This window comes from Cyrtonyx montezumae, unplaced genomic scaffold (genome assembly GCF_038088225.1).
Source record: "Cyrtonyx montezumae isolate F1298 unplaced genomic scaffold, pur_monq_1.0 scaffold_8, whole genome shotgun sequence".
Lineage (NCBI taxonomy): Eukaryota > Metazoa > Chordata > Aves > Galliformes > Odontophoridae > Cyrtonyx > Cyrtonyx montezumae.
The window spans coordinates 114981703-114999293 of record NW_027072089.1 but is presented as its reverse complement, the minus strand read 5'-3'; the positions used below and the strand labels follow the sequence as shown (position 1 = coordinate 114999293).

Below are 17591 nucleotides of genomic sequence, written 5' to 3'. Positions count from 1 at the left end.
ATCCAAATGATAAATGAAACTGGACATCCGTGAGCCATCTATATATTTCTACTTTCTATTTCTGTGGGTCAGTGGTAACATTCCACCTCACTGCCCTGTCTGCCAAACATATCCAACCTGTCTCTAAGCTAGAGCCAGCACTGCCAGATGATTCCTTCCAGCACTAAGTACTGTGATTTAAAACCTATCAGTTTTAGGACATAATCGCCTAAACATCTGACTGGGTTTTTTTTTCCTCCCCAATAAAAACCCCAAAGCTTTTCACAATATTATTAAAAAAAAAGTCAGCTTGAAGTTATCCTTGTTGAACATAGGAGTCCGGCTCAAATCAGCATTCAGTTCATAGTCTTCCCACTAAATAGCATAAAAATTTGAATGCAATCCGATTTTTTTTTCCATGCAGAAACAGTAAAAATAAAATAATGAAAATAGAAATCAACAATCTCACACAGAGATTGAACACCACTATTCAGAAAAAATACAGACTCACAGGAAAGGTTGCTTTCCCTGCAGCTAGAAGAACAAAAACCTTAGTTCAGAACAGGTATTACTCTCACCCATAAAGCTGAGCAATTCTACAGCAAACTGCACATTTAACTCAAGCTCTCTTCTGAAGTTTTTGTTTGTTTTTGTTGTTTTGTTTTTGCAGCTTGTTTGGGATTTACAGGTAGGGTTTGTTTTTGTTTCTTTTTTAATGCCACTTCAACCAATGAGACTCAGTTGTTCTCTAAGAACCATAGAAAAAGAGCCTGAAATTTTCTCTAAGCTAGATACTAGCAAGCTTTCCTCTTTTTTTTTTTTTTGTTTCTTTTTAAATCAAAGTCTTATTCTTACATATAATTACTACTGAATTCTTCTGAGCAAAACATGAACACTGACAAAGCCAAAGCTACAGAAGTTTGCACAACATAAGCTTGCTTAGGCTTGTTCTCAATTTTCCACACTGATCATACTGTGCCCCAGACCCCTACAACCAGCTGTGCCAAGCCTTGAAAAGGGAAGGAATCTTTTCCAGGGATTTTAACTTCTTGTAATGCCCAGATCACAGAAAAAAAAAAAAGTATCCAGGTCAGTGAGAAAACACCAAATGACTGATGAAAGCCAGACCAACAGAGAACCAAGCAAGCAGTCCTGGTTTAGATTTAGACCTTACCTAAAATTGTAGGTAGAAACTCATGTGACCACTGAAAAGATTTAAAATTTGTCAACTCCTACGTATTTCCCAATCTACCGGTGTCTTAAGATACAAAATTAAGAAAAGAAATTAAACATCCTATAATGAAACCATGACCTATTGGAATAAGAACTAGAAAATGCCTTAAGTAATACTCCCTGCGAAACTCTAGTTCTTGATACCCTTGTAAGTACTGCTGAGCTATTTCAATATATACTATTATCCCAAAGCTTGCTGTCCTAATAATGCTAAAGGATAAATGCAGTCTGCTACAGGGACTTGAAGGAATTTGTCCAAATAAAGGAAGCTTGCTGCATTGTTGAGATCACTGGAAATGGAGTTAGGAATGCAGCATGGGACCTCAGGAACATTGGCAGCTTTACAGCATGTGCATGCAGGTGCAGACAGTTGAGTCCTAATGCTGTCTTTAGTATCCAAAGCAAGGCTGGAGAGCAAACCACAGCATCCATGTCTGTCATAAACACTCACTATCACACGGAAATGTATCAATTGTTCTGTACTGCCAAAGAGCATTGGCAAGAGCTGCACAGAAAAGAGACTACGAAGCACTGATTTCTTTGATCAAAGTTACTTAAAAGCATATTTCTTAGAAGTTGTAATTAGATGAACTTTCAGGTTCCTTCCAACCCAAGCCATTCTACAGTACTACTGTCAGTTTCTCCCATGTAACAGTAAAGGAAATAGTTGAATTTTAAATGTTTTATTAAAAATAAATAAATTTTATAGCAAAGAGAGACAAGCTTTGATTAACTTCTAACTTGAAAACAAAACAAAACTTCAATATAAAAGAATTAGTATTAGTCTATGGTATGCCTAGAAAAGCAGTATATTATTATTCTCATTCAAAAGAATCAATTATTTTCTTTTTGAATCTGATTTTATGTTAAACATTCTCATTAAAAAATAAAAAAAATTGTCCTATCTTCTTTAAAATTTAATTTCTCCAATTTTATTTTGTAAGGCTTGTATTAAACTTTTGAAAGCATTTCCCATTATACATTAGAATCTTTAGCCAGAATCTATACCTCTTCATCTCAAAGAAATTATTAAATTAACAACTGGGACATTATCATAACAGAAAGCTTTATAAAAGCCTCAGGATCTATCTTTGGATGCAGCTAGAGGCAGTGTTCAGTAAATAAAGAGGCCAAGTTACTAAAAAAAGAAGATGCGTAGGAGGAAAAGGGAAACAAAAATTGAAATGAGTACGCATAAGCAGCAATGATAGTTCATACTAAAGCAAGGCTCCTTTAGAAAAGCACCTTGAAAATTGTTACATAAAAAGAAGATTTAAGAAAATAATATAAATGTACAGCAGAAGCAATTTAATATGTAAAAAACAAACAAACAAGGGTGCTTTCAGCATAGTCCTGGAATGTGCACTCCAAGATTAAAATATACAAATGAAAGTAGAGAAAACTTGGAGAAGGAAAAGATTCAAATAAATGTGACTCATGACCCACAAGGAAAACAGGATAAACTTAAGTTTTAACTTGCATTGTCAGGCAACAACATTAATTAAAATGAAAATGTTGTATGTATGCTTTAATTTTTGTACATTATTTGTATATATTTTCAGACTACAAATTTTGTACTCTATGGAGGGTTGTTGTTTTTTTTGTTTTTTTTTTACATATACATTCTAGAGATTTTGTTTCTTCCCACTGTGTTAAACTATTAAGGATCACCATAAATATCCTCAAAACAAATCCTGAGATTCCTTAGCAGAAGCAAATGCTCACACACACAAAAACACTTGTCAATCTGGAGGTCTCTTCAGCTTTAGAGTACACTTACAAAGAAGGTTAAGGAAAAAAATCACATTCAAGGTTACCACTATATCTCCTGAACAGCCAGGCAACTTTTGCCAAAGAACCACAACACAGAGTACAGATAGTAAAGACAGCATATATGCATGTGCATAAACATACACACATGCCAATCAAAGTTATTTCTGCCAATATTACTTTTTTACTCAGTACCTTTTTGGCATGAAAACAAGGGAACACAAGCAAAGGCTTACATAAAAACATCAAACCATTATAAATCTTACCATCCATATGACATACTGATTAATATAATCAGGATCACTGAGCTGGTTTATTAATGGAAGAAGAATTCCTCGGGAGAGGATTTCCTACAAAATAAGAGAAATCATTTTCAAGTGTGATAATTTCAGTATCATTGTACAGATGTTAAAGAAAACAGGTATCATTCAATGGACACCAGCATATTAACTTCCCGACTAACAGAAGACACTGATATATCACAGAAAACAAAATTCACTTTATCACTTTTCTAATATTGCTGCAGGTTTAAAAAAAGACCTTGTGCATTTCATATAAACTGATACATTCTATTAAACAACTTTTAGATTATATTTCATTTAAAAATAATTCAATGCTAAGTTAGATGGATTTTCTAAAACAAAAGAAAAATTAAAAAAAAAACAAAACACAGTTTTAACATTTTTTGAGGCATTAAAGTAAAGAATTAGGATGACTTTCAGAGTCTGCATTTACCCTGACAAAGTATCGCATGATCTTGTTCTGGAAGTCTCCAGGAGGTAGCAATATATACAGTAAGACCTCACACAGATCCCTTAGGAATCCTGTAGAGAGAGAACAAAATGAAAAAACCCTCAGCACAAATTTCTACTATTTTGTTCCACATTTTACCTGGTATCATGAAAACCAATGGATAAATCCTTAAAACAAAGTAATACATATTCTTACAGTCTAAGCACCATAGTAACATCCTTCAGAATGAATATACACAGCACTGACATATAATGCAACAAAGATAACTACAGTTCCAAAGCCAAGACAAAAGAAAGCCAAATTCCAGGAATCAAACAAGTAGTATTTCAATTTATTTTCCTTAATATATATAGCGTTTTTTCCCCCTGCATACATTGCCCAAACAGTGATATTTCATTAAGTGAAGATTATTGAGTAGTGGTAAGGATAGTAGATCTAATAAAAAACAATTACCATCTGCAAAGCCATTCCCTCTGTGCCAGAAAGCATTATCTTTTTTCCAATGAAAAGAGGAATAGAGACATAGATACACTTATTAATATTATACAAGTACAAATTAGAGGAAATGTACATGTATTGTAGATAACCATGCTTTGAAAGTCACACACTAAGGTTTCAGTATTTATCGACACTTAAAAATCAATTGGAAGCATTTTAATTTAGTCTGCTAAACTACAATAGCTTCAGAAGAATATTGAGAGACCTTCTTCATCTTTGGGAGAAGTGCAGACTAGGTCACGACAGACTTCTTTTTCCATTTCAACTTCAACCTCAAAGAATGTATCTACAAGTTCCTCAGCTTGGTCTATACAAAAGAAAATAAAAGCAAATATACTTTTCTGTAAAGATCAGAAACTTGAGAGTAAAGTTGAATTATAAAGTTAACTATATTTCACACATGTAAAACACTTGCCAACTCAAGAATGAAAATAAAAAAATGTTTCAGCCACTATATTACCTTTCATCTGTTCACCTTTCTCTGCTATTCTTTGCTGAGCTTTTCTGAAAACTCGAAGATGAGTGCCGAAATCATCAACAAGTCTTGTAGTGAAGTAAGGCTGCCAGTCTGTTTCCTTTGACCTACCAAAAAAGTGACCCATGGAAATTAATTAATTTATCCTGAATACAAAGAGCAATTGCAAATTTCTACTTCTCATTCCCCCCTGACAACAGTCAGTGACAGCACAGAGAGTAAAGAAAAAAGCATCTTCTCCTGCTCACCAAAACCAAAGGAAACATTGTAAAATATCATTCCTATATCTACACATTAATAATTATGCTTGAATTATTTTCAAGTCAACAAGTCAAAACTGATACCTCAAGTAGTCTTCTGATTCACAATACCTTAAAATATCTGCTGAAAAAACCTCATTCAAGCCATCTCAAAGCATCTACAACTTAAAACTAAAATACTGCATAGGTCTTTTTCTTTCTTTTTTTTTTTTCTCCTCTCCTTTCTCATGAATCTCACATCCCTGAATCTCTTGGGAGATCTGAGGGAATCAACTTGGAATCTAAGGGAGCCAACTCCCCTACACTGTAAGGGCAGAGCAGACCCAAGATCATCTCATGAACCTGAGTGTGTACAAGTCTATGGGCAGCCAGATGACTTGCATCCCAGGGTCCTAAAGGAGCTGGCTGCTGTGGTTGCCAAGCCACTCTTTACCATATTTTTAAAGTCATGGCTGTCAGAATAAATCCCCAGAAAATGGGAAACATCATTTTCATTTATAAAAAAGGGCGAAAGGAAGACCCAGGAAACTATGGACCAGTGAGCCTTAAATCTGTGCCTTGGTATATCATGGAACAGATCCTCCTAGAAGACACGCCAAGGAACAGGAGGGATGAGTGAGTGATCCTTGACATCCAGCACAGCTTCACCAAGGGAAGGTCACATCTTATCAATCTGGCGGCTTTCTGTGATGGAGTGATGGCACTGGTGGACAAAGAGGAGGCAACTGATGTCACCCACCTGGTCTTCTGCTGGATTTCTGACATGGTCTCCAGCTACATCCTTATCTCTAAACTGGAGAGATGGACTTGAAGGGTGGACAATTTAGTGGATAAGGAATTGGTTAGAAGGTCACAGCCAGAGGTTTGTAATCAATGGCTACACAACCAGCCAGAGGCCAGTGACAAGCAGCGTTACGCAGGAGGGGGGTACTGGTCATCTTTAACATCGTTTTATCAATGACATAGATGATGAGATTGAGCATATCCTCAGCAAGTTTGTCCCTGGAGGTTTTCAAGGCCAGGTGGAATGGGGCACTGGGCAGCCTCATATAGAATTTGATAATGTCAGTTGGCAAACCTGTCTGTGGCAGAGGGACTGAAATTTGATGATCCCAGAGGTCCCTTTGAACCCAAGCCATTCTATGATTCTTTTTCTCCCACTGTTTTGGAAGTCATATGAACTTTTTTTTTCTTTTCTGAATTTGCAGTATATGTACAAGTAAGAAAACACACAATTCATTTGAAACTATCAATGACCTAATATTATCAATTATTCCACAGCTTACACAAGATGCAGTTAGCATGAATCACTAAATAAGCAACACACAAAGAGAAGTGTTAAAAAATAGTCACCCATCAGCTTTGAATAAAACCACTTAACTTCTGGTCTAAGAAAGATGCAGCTATACTGAGATGCCCATGCCTTTCAGATAGAGCCAAAAAGCTACATATTACAGGTTTAACGAGCTGAACATCAGTGATGATATACACTCTGCACTAAATATTCCATTGTCTAAATTCTCTCATATAACTATTATAGCAGAATCCTTCTACAACACTTTCTTCTTTGTGTTTATTTTCTCTTTCTTCCTCGAAAAAGCGATAAGGAACTCTGGTAGAGAAGACAGCCCAATACAAAATCTAGATGTGAGATTGTGCAGTGGAGCTGCCTAAACGGGCAGTTAATCAAAACCATTGATAATCCAGAGCCACCAACCATACAGACAAGTCACACAAAAACACTAGGTGGCAGCCTTGCAGCATTGTTCTGAAAGAGCAACTCCAAAAGAGATTGAAAAAAAGAGTCTGCTGTACACACTCTCTCCAGAAATTCATAGCATATATAAAATCAGAGATTATGAAACTAATCTAAGACTGCTACAGCTGTAACTGGCCGCAGCCATTATAATACACTAGATCATTTTCCTCTGATAATAATCAATTGCTGCAGCCCTAAGAAAATGGTAGGATTTGTACAGGAAGAAGAAAATTGCACAGGAGCAGTGGCTATTTTTGAAGAAATGCAATATTGTAGGAGGAAAAATTAAGCTAGTCATAAGTTGACCTGCTCTGACACAAAACCAGTGCTCAATATAGCTCAAGGAAGTAACTTTACCCAACAGACAAAGCTTTTGAATTTCAGCAGTCAAATTTATTTCGTACTTAAGAACAGGACTGTTTCCCGTAAGGTATTTTTTATTTAGCCTATTTTCAGACTTGTTTACTAGGTTTTCCATTATTTCATGATCAATGTGATTTTATCATCATGAACTTCTCCTAGTATTAAACCTATCTCTCCATCTTCAAACTTCCTTCCCAGAACCTCTAACCTGTGTTTTCAATTGAGAGAGAACAAAGCCTTAAAACTTGCTGAGAAGTTTGAGAAGCCACCTGAGAAGGTGACCCCCAACCTCTTAAAGAGAAAACATAATTACTAAAGTGAGATAAACGCTTGAAATTATTACTTAATAAAGAAGTATTGAAGTTTACACAGAAATAAAATACAGAAGGCTTCTTGGGCTGAGAAAACAGCTGTACTAAAGCCAGTATTTTCCTACTCATTCATTCCCTGATTTTCTACTACTTGATTAAGCAACAACAGAAAAACAAGGGACAATTAATAAACTATCAGTTTGTTATAAAAGAAGCAATAACTAAATATCTTTAAGACAAAATTAGATCTGTAGAAAGAAATGATACATCACATTGCTACCCTTTTGAAAACATTCGTTGATACATACTGAACAGCAAGACCCTGTTTTCAAAGTTACCTGAGCTGATACAAGTCTCTGAAATCAAGGTCTTCAGACAGACTCATCTTCAGAACAGCCCTGCTGTTTATTGGAACCTGACTTGCATACTGAACCTGACTCTAAGTTGCAGAAAAATAGCTATTCAGTAATTTTAGGCATTAATCAAAATGTGGAAAAGACTGTGACAACAAATGTCACTTCCTCTCATTGCCTAAGGGATCAGCAAGGCTGTACTTCTTTCAGATTATGATCTTAAACTATGTTAATGTTCTTTCTGTATAATACAGAGAACTCTGTCAACAGATAAACTAAAAATCATTTTTATCTATTACCATATATCAATAGAGATATTTTTCCATTTGCTTGATAAAACACAAATAATCTTACCTGGCTGAAAACTGAACAAGTGCATACTGAAGAGCTTGCCTGATTTCCAGAAGGAACGATTCATCATCACTTAGTGTGTAATACCAATACTGCACATAGTCTCTCAGGGAAAACTGGATCACCTGAAATTGGAAAAGGAAAAAGATGACATAATGAACAAAACAGGGCAAAAAAAATGTGCTTGGCAACGCAATATCAGTCTGCTTAAAAGGTTCACTAATTAACTTATTTATCATTATAAAACCATGACTGAAACGATAAATACTGAAAGCTCTCTTGTTGATTCACACACATTCCCACTGCTGTGTTGAAAAACTCGAATATACAGAAACAGACAAAAAGTACTGCCCAACATCTTGGCTCACCCTTTATGTTTTTTTTCACTTACCAGTCTCAACTTCTATTTGTCTCACAACAACTTAGATGTTACAGACTCGATACTTGGAAAAATAAATTAAATAGTACTGGCTAGAACTTACCTGTTGCAAAGGCTCATCAATTATATTTGCACCTGTAAGCCTTCTGTCAATCTTAATAGGTCTGGCTTCACGTTTCATTTCTTCTATGCACTTGAAAAAGATCGGGAAATTTAACTTTGTAGTTTTTAGTAGAGTTGGTTTTTAACTATAGCTATTTGTGATATTTGTATATTTCCAGTAGCAACTTTATGTAACCTTTTTCTCACATTTATATCTTATGTTCTATATAGATGAATAACCAAACTTTTCACTATATAGTAAATAACAGTGATAAACTGATCTACATTATTTCTTGTTTACCGTTAAGAAGCAAGTTCACTAAAATAACAGATTAGAAGGGAATAAAACTCAAACAACAGTAAAAGGGTAGAGGAGAACAGCAGCACAAGACAGTTTGTGGGCAAGACTCCAGTTCCATGCTTGATTATGAAACTCATGTACAGCCTCATGCACGTGACAATTTAGGTTCCCCCACATGCTTCCTTTATCCTTTTCTGATTATTATGTGCTGGTAGAGAAATTACTCTTTTGTACCATCATTACTTGACAGACAGCCCTTTAGAAGTAACTGATGAGGTTGGTTGGTTGAGAAAAATGACATATGTGCATCAATAATCCACCCTCACACCAGAAGTACAAAAATTGCAAGGATTACACAAAAAAATACATTCATTTATAAAATAGCTAGAGCATAGATACATATGGAGATCAAAAAAAGGAACATCAAGAAGTTTCATACACTTAGAGTAAGTTTGAAAGAGCAATTTTCTAAGCCCGCTCTCAAAAATAAATTTTTATTTAGTTAGAGACATAAGCAAAACTTCATAATCAACATAACATAAGCACTGAAGCTACATAGGGCCAAGAACTTCAGTCCCCTAAAATGAAGTTTTATTAAGTAGAACAGGATTCATTAGTTTGCCTACTCCTTTTTGAACAGTAACAATAAAGCCTTAAACTTATCATTTACACTGAATTTACACTCAGGTTAGAATATACTTGACTTGGTTTTTGTGTTTAAGATTCAACTGGGACTTAAGTGAAAAGGTAACTTACCAACTGAGTTATGAATGAGTCCCAAAATCTTCAATTAGAATCATAAAGCACATTTTTAAAATGTGCTTGATAAGTGCTAATAAGAAAGTTGAAACTTCCTCATCACAAACAGTAAAATGATTGATTATCTAATGGCTGAAGGATGTCTTAAGGGAAACATTCATGAGATTAATCATCATAACATAACGAGCAATCTTTAGGTTCATGCATTTTCTCTATTCTGAGTTCAAATCAATTAGGGCAAGACATACCTGTCAAGACACACAGGTTCATAAACCAGGAATATATAATAATTCTACATCTTAGTTAGCTATTAAGAACCTGTTCTAAACAGATGCATATTTATGCAATTAGGAAGCCTGAATTTTGAGCTACTAACCAAGATGGTCTGCTTGTTAACATTTCAGAAAAAAAGTTGGAAAGGGGATCACACTGCTCCTCCACATTCACAGATGCATTTCCATTATTTTCCTTTGGCCTTAAGGATAGTCAAAAAGCAAGTCATTTAACACAATGAAGCTAGAAACAACACTTGAAAGAAACTTCCCATAACTGCTTAAAATGTTGGTATTTCCAGAAGGAAAAATCTTGCATTTCACTCTCATAAACAGTTTTGCACTGTTGACTGAAAATATAAAAGTGGGATTGTTTAATTTCTGAACATTGGTACACATATAATTTTTAGACTAAAATTAATTTCAAAACTCATAGGTTCAAAGCTACAAAATCTGATCTACAAGTTAAGGCCATTAAAGTCTCCTCACCTTAGGGATACCAACTGATGTACAAGGAAGAAATGAATGTTCACACTGCTCAAGGTACTTTTCAGAGTTGTTTTTTCCAAATAAAAGAGTAACCACAAAACCCCTAAAAGTGAAAAAGAAAAACCAAATAGAACAACAGTCATTTTTCTCTCCCCATTAGAAAACTTCACACAGCAATTTATGAAATACCAATATAATATAAATACTGACTTTCATTGTTGATTATACATAGGGCAAGGCTCTTCCAGTACATTTTGTTACACAAAATAGCTAACAGTAGTAAACAAGAAGTTTCCCAGTCTTACCATGGAAGCACAGAATGGCTTAGGTTGGAAGGGCCCTCAAATATCACCTAGTTCCAACCTCTGGCATGGGCAAGATTGCCACCCACTAGATCAGGCTGCCCACAACCTCCATCCAGCCTGGCCTTGAACACCTTCAGGGATGGGGCTTCTACAGCTTCCCTGGGCAAACTGTTCCAGAGCCTCACAAGAGCAAGAAAAGCATCAGGAAGAAATGGATATATCAAGCGTAGAAATTATAAGAACTTACGTTAAACTAAAAATATAGGACATAGGAATAGAGAGAGAAAGAAAAAGACTAGAGGAAAAAAGAAGTTAAACACAATGGAGTTGCGTTTTTGTTTTATTTAATTAAGTCAGCATATGAACTCTAAAGACAAGCATACTCCTGGACCATTTCTTTTTTAAAATATTTTATATTAGAAGTTCATTATCCTCACAATTCCACAATAATATCTAAATTATGACTTAACGGTTTACCAGGACAACAGCTAATTTTATTACTTTTTCTTTGTGATATAATGAACGCACAAGGGAATATAACTATTACAAGGAATTCAATTTTGCTGCAACAGGAATAATTTATGACTTATGACACCAGGGCACAAAAAACACAAGGCCAGTTTTAATAAGGAACAGTTGAAAACCTAAAGACTGTGCCAATTATAGCACAACTGAAGTAGCCTTTGAAAAGTTAAGCACGAAAACACAGGCCAACTGATGAACACGTGACCACACAACCCTTCAAAGCAGTCCCAGCCTAGAAATGTCCTGAAATAATGTTATTTTAGTATAGATTTTTCCTGTTATACAACATTCTTAGTATATGATTAGAATATAATTTCTAAGCAACACATCTAAAGCAGAAAAAAATATCCTTTTAAAGGTTTTAATCTGCAAACTGGGAACCATTCCTTATAAGCTCTTTAGTGGTTTGTAATTCAGAGGTAGAAAGGTTGTCATTTATATTCTAATATAAAAATAATACAAAATTATTATGGGTAACCTGATGAGGAAGAATATTCCACTCAAAGCCCTGATTCCCTTACGACCTACAGCACCCTCTTTATCTGCCAATCACAAGCACTTTCTACACATGACTGAAGTACCATAAATTATAAACCTTCTAAAGTTCTAATTGTTTTACTGCTCTAGATGCTCCCAGATAGCTTTGAAATCATAACACCAAGAGTGCCACTATCATCTCAATTCAGTTCAAGGACAAAAACTTGCTTAGAAAACTGAAGTATTTGTTTCATTATGCTAAAAAATGTTGTGGGTTTTATTTATTTATTTACTCATCAGAATCTTTAGGTTTACTTTATTTGTAGTCTGCCAATTTCCTACTAGAAAACTCTGCCTGCTTTTAAAGAAAAAAGTATTCTCAAAACACCTTTTTTTTTTGCTAGGAAATAATTTTACTTATCAGCAACATGTAAGAGAAAGAAGGGCAGATATAATTCTGTTAATTCAAAAGGACTGAGGCCTTGAAGGTAACAAGCTATAGGTTATGAACCTTTTTTCTCTCAAACATTTTGACACATTTTGAGTCTCAAAAATATTTTATACTCATTCAAAAATATTAACATGCTACCAATACAGTCGAAACGTACATTCACCATCCTATATATAAGTATTTTCATTTTTAAGCTAGAAATGCTATCTGCTTCTAGAACACAAATTAATACATCTTCTTCTTCAACTTAAAGATCTTGAGTACGTTAGATAAGTTATACATAGCCTGACTACCTACTATAGCTGTTAGGTAATCAGAAGCTTCCAGTGTAGATGTTAATCCAATTAATCAACAGGATATTAAATTAGGTAAATGCAAAATCATTTTAGCCTTTTCTAAAAAATTATGTAAAAATTACTGGAACAAGGCTGTAGTTCCCAGTTTGAAGTTCTTCCAAAGATATTGGAATATCAGCTTTTCACGAGGATATATTAACATTGGAACAATGGTGAAAGACAGAAAAATGAAAACAGATTTATCATTTCTCCACCAAGTGTGAAAAGTAACAAGCTCGGGTGAATGCTTTGTGGAAGCCAAAATGGAGCTTCACAAGCATTCCCAATATGGTCAGGAATTAAAATAATAAGCATAGGCAGCAGACACATACACGTGCATATAACTAAGTATTGATAATAATGCTTTTTATAAAAAGCAAATTCCTTCAAATGTCAGTGACTGCAGATCTAAGAAGTTTTAGTTCTGACATCATCATAAGCTTAAAGCTTTTGGCTTAACTGCAAATAACATAGTTATTTTACTACTTTGAGATTCAAAGACAGAAGAAAGAGTAAGGTAAGGTAAGAAACACACCTGATACAAAGAGAGGACAGGAAAAATACAGGCGCAGAACTAATGTTAATGAAATTGCACCAATAATTGAAGCAGAAGCAAAAAAAAATATTTGGTGAAACTTAATGCCTTGTAATAGTCTGGCTGTAAAGGTTAAGGAAACAAAATCTCTTCTTCTTTCATGGAGAGAGCTAAGTGAACTCCCTAAGTGACCAATTTTCAAATCCCAAATTGAAGAAAAGGGTATTAAAAAACATGCAAACAACAAAAACTAACATTCTAGAAATCAGTGCTGATAAAAAAAAAATTTAAAAAGATGACTTGATTTAAAGCTTTTATTCATACACAAAAACAGTTTCAGTATAATTTTATGCATGCAAATAACAATAAAACACTCACTACAATCTAACTGTGCTCATAGGAAGAAATGTACATGTGAGTGGCAACAGGACGAGGGGAAATGGCCATAAACTGATGCACAGGAACTTCTTCACAGTGCAGTGAGAAGGAAAGAGGACATAATTTCTTAATAAGTACCTGGGATAAGAACCAACACAGTAATAAGAAATAATGAACTGAAGATAACATTGGTGTTACGTGAATATTTGTCCTCTACTAGCAGTTAAAAATAGATCTATTAAAAAAATCTGCCACCTTTTTCCTCTTGACAAAGATAGTATGAGCACCATTTGACCAGAAAAAAAAATATATCTGAATTTCAATACATTTCAGATCTCAAGAAAGTAAGTAATACTTAAGCCATAAGAAGCCGCTTAAACACACACATAATTACACAGAAATCATTTCAGATTTTCAGAGCAAACTGCTAACAGAAGTTAAAATTTTACCACAACTATATAAAAACGTAAGTAGCATACTTACCCACCCACAAAGCAGAGGATATAAAATGCAAAGTAAAATATAGCGAAGGGTCCAAAAGTTATTAGAAAGAGCACAACACCAAGACTTCCCCATCCCCATATGGAAAGACTGGTCTGCAAACAAGAACACACAGGAAAAGAGTCATTAATACATGTACAGCTTGGAAACCTGCAAAGCAGTAGTTGTAGTTACTTAAAAGCTCGATACCTTTTAACTAGTCAGGAAATAACTGTTTTACTGATGAAATTGAAACTTTTTAATAAAAAAAAAAACATTTTGCTATCAATTTACACTGTGAGCTAGTAGTTCACCTTAGGCAACATTATAGCATTATTCTTTTGGTTCCATCTCTCATTTCAGATGCAACTATCACCCTTAAAAGTGCTATTGCTTTCTGCAATGCAGCCAGCAAAGATTATATAATGTTAATTCATTCTATTCTATAGTTCAGTAAGGAAACTGTGTTTCAGCCAAATCCCAAAAGTGTGAAACTGAAGCTGACAAGAATTTATAGGCCACAAAAACTGTTCCAGCTCTAAGGTTCTCAATTTTTCTTTTTTTGCCTAATTTACGCCTTTCCTACCAGTGATCAAATGATGGAAACACAGACAACTGCAATGTCATCAAGTAACACTAAGAAAGTATTTAAATAAACTTGTCTTGCAGTTTGACATTTAGAAAACAAGCAAAGATCTAGCAGAGAGCATACTTGCAGAGAGCTCTTTCAGTTTTTAATGTGAGGGATGGGGGGGGCACCTGCCTACATTTCTCATCTTTCTGAAGGGACTATTTAAATTTCAGCTCTTCCTCTTAGGCACAGAGCTCAAAAAACAGCACAATAAAAAGAAAGTTTTAAGGATCCGATGAACAGTGATAAGTAATATAATTCAGCTGTATACAATAAGGAAGCAGCAGGAGCTCTCACTGTACATCTACATTCTGGTACACAAAGATGATTCCTCAAATTCATGCCCTCAGAAATACAGACATTTTAAAATCTCTGCAGAGTGCTACATACAACAAGATGTGCATACAGAACATAACATTTAATCACGACCTTCTTATATCAAAATATCACTACATTTAATAGCACAATTCAAAAAAGTTGAAGTTCTAAATATGGAATAAGGACTCCAAATGACTTAACAAAACTTAATTAAACAAGATAGCGAGACGCATATTCAGAGACGGGTGAATGCATAATTAACAAAGAAAGTTCCATAATAGATAGAGCAGTGACCTTTTGTCCTACACTCCAGTTTTGCAATTTAGCATATGGCTACAGAGATTCAAATCTCATTTGGTATTTTAATAGGATTTCTTAAAACTCACACAACTCAGCACACTGCAGTACGTACAACAGACACTGGCCCAATTCTTATATGTTTTTGGTTTATAATCTTGGGATTTTGAGAGAGACACTCAAAAGGATGGAATGATCAGAACAGTTCAATCCAGGCTGACTGTAAATAAGGCTTCCTGTAACTTCATGCTTCACGAAGGGCTTCACACTTCTTATAGTTTCCAGCCATATGAATCCTGGACAAAATTGAAAACCAAGTCTCCTCTCCCATATCATAAAAAGGAAAGAATGTCCAACTACTACTTAAATATAACTGTGCAGCTAGTACTAACTAGTACTTACTAGGAAGTAATGTGGAACTAGTTGGAGTATTAAAAAAAAATAAAAACATCAAACCCCACTACTTCACACTTCTTTACAAGTTAGCTGTATTTTAAAGACTAACAAATTTACTGAAGTTTTGTCTTGTCTTACTGAAATTAATTGTAGGGTGAATATTTCTCACCCCTAGCAGAAAGCACAAGCCAGTCTGCTGAAGAGATGGTATAACGGCATTTAAGTAGCAGGTACTCAAACCTTTTAAAAGACAAACTTCCCAATTGAACTGTCAAAGTATTAGTTACTGAATTTCAAGCAACTACGGTCAGCTGCTTAGGATCAAAGAACTAATACAAGCCTCAATCTTTTAGGATGCACACATGTATATAATGCATACACACGCTCACAGATGAATGCTCTGCATTCCAGACAAGCAGTGGTTCCGCCTCATTAGTTTTATCCACTTTTGCTTAACATCACTTCAGATGCCATATGTTTATCTTGCTACTACTACATCCCATTTTTCATGCCTCAAATCCTACAAATACACTGCAGAAGTCTTTCTCTGTAAGGTCAGACACATCAAGGGCTAAGGCAGCACCACAAAAGATTCAGTAGCCTTCTTCCCATGGTATGGAATTGCTTTAGCAAAGTATTAAATGCAGTATAGGCTATCTGTAAATTGAAAGAGCACACTGAAAAGCCTCATCAGTTACTAGAGAGGTGAATATTCACAGGCTTGATGCTGATGACAGAATTAAGGAAGTATCACCTCTAAACTGAAAGAAACACAGTAAAACTTTGCTTTCTTACATTTCCCTACTCATCCTTCCTTTGATTTCAGCTATCTAGCTTACACCACATTCTGACGGTTCCCACTGCACATTGCTGTTGTTTGACACAGCTGAGCTGCGACTGATTCATCACCATTCACTCAGGATTCTGTGTAAATCCACAGGATTCACTACCTTGAAACTGTGTGCAGTTTATAGGCCACAGAGACCTGTGGTATTATAGCTTACTACTCATGAATTAGCAAGATTATTTTGCAGGCAAGACAGCAGGAGCGTGGCAAGGATTTAATGTAGCAGCCATAACAGCAACGAGGTACTCCAATAACTAACTGTGCCTTACTGAAGTAGCTTCAGTAGGCTTCTCTCTCATAATCCAGCAGACAAGCTGTCAGAGCTTTGCCTCTAACCCATCTTTAAGCAAAATCCTCAGCCCTGATACTGCTTTCACTGCAAACATTCACTGAGGAAAGTACAGCTGTGCTCTGCTTGGATTCAAACTCGTGCTGCCAACTCTCATTTCCAAAAGCAACCAACATATACAGAAGCATTTCTCCTTTCATACAAAAGCAGCTCCAGGTGTTCCCACCCACAACCGACCCCCAACAGCCGCTCCTCCTCTCCCAGCTCACCCCTTGCCCCCAGGCAGCCACACTCATACCCCTGAGGTCCAGGCAGCCCTGCTCTCCCACTCCTGCTGGAACCTGAGCACCTGACTCATCACACTTGGCCCCGCAGACCTAGAATAACTATAATTGTGCTGCCAAGTCTGGGGACAGGGCAGGGAGAAAGGACAGAACAGCAAGACAGAAAAGCTGGGCTCAGAAATCATCTGCTCATGCATCTTAAGCTTCAGCAGAGAACTCTGAAGCCTTACAGCTGCAGCATCCAAAGGGCCGCTTTGCACGCTGTGCCACTGCTGCTGACCACCCTTTGTGACTGCTTTCACACTGAAGTTCTGCAACATAATATTGTGGACTCTGAAGAAAATCACACTTCCTCACCCATGGTTCTTTCACTGTGTATATCCAACCGCATTTGTCTGGTAAAGTTTTTAAATGGCAGCAGCTGTTATGGCCTTAGCTAGATGTTGATAAGCAAACTAGCCTTTGCTCTTTGGGCACTTATAGCACTTATTTTTCTTTTTTTCTTCCTTTTTTTTTTTAATATGATGTTTTGCTAAACGTGTTCAATGTCATCTGTGGGCTCACATTAAGAAACTGTCAAGAGTAGATGTCAAGTTTAATTTTCTGTTAATTCTACACATCTGCGCTTTCCCTTGA

The 17591-nt window shown here is 35.6% G+C and overlaps 1 protein-coding gene across 6 annotated transcripts in view; it reads right to left on the bottom strand.

Moving 5' to 3' along the window:
• Nucleotides 1-17591, bottom strand: part of SNX13 (sorting nexin 13) — a 58684-nt gene that overhangs the window by 26840 nt on the left and 14253 nt on the right. For 5 of the 6 annotated variants that reach the window (XM_065751787.1, XM_065751790.1, XM_065751788.1 and 2 more), the window contains exons 2-9: nucleotides 13897-14009; nucleotides 10408-10510; nucleotides 8588-8677; nucleotides 8109-8230; nucleotides 4694-4815; nucleotides 4439-4540; nucleotides 3718-3806; nucleotides 3249-3332 (exon numbers count right to left, since the gene is read on the bottom strand). In XM_065751787.1, coding sequence (XP_065607859.1) covers nucleotides 3249-3332; nucleotides 3718-3806; nucleotides 4439-4540; nucleotides 4694-4815; nucleotides 8109-8230; nucleotides 8588-8677; nucleotides 10408-10510; nucleotides 13897-14009 — 825 coding nt within the window. The remainder of the gene's footprint in view (nucleotides 1-3248; nucleotides 3333-3717; nucleotides 3807-4438; nucleotides 4541-4693; nucleotides 4816-8108; nucleotides 8231-8587; nucleotides 8678-10407; nucleotides 10511-13896; nucleotides 14010-17591) is intronic. The other variant, XM_065751789.1, reaches the window with a different exon arrangement.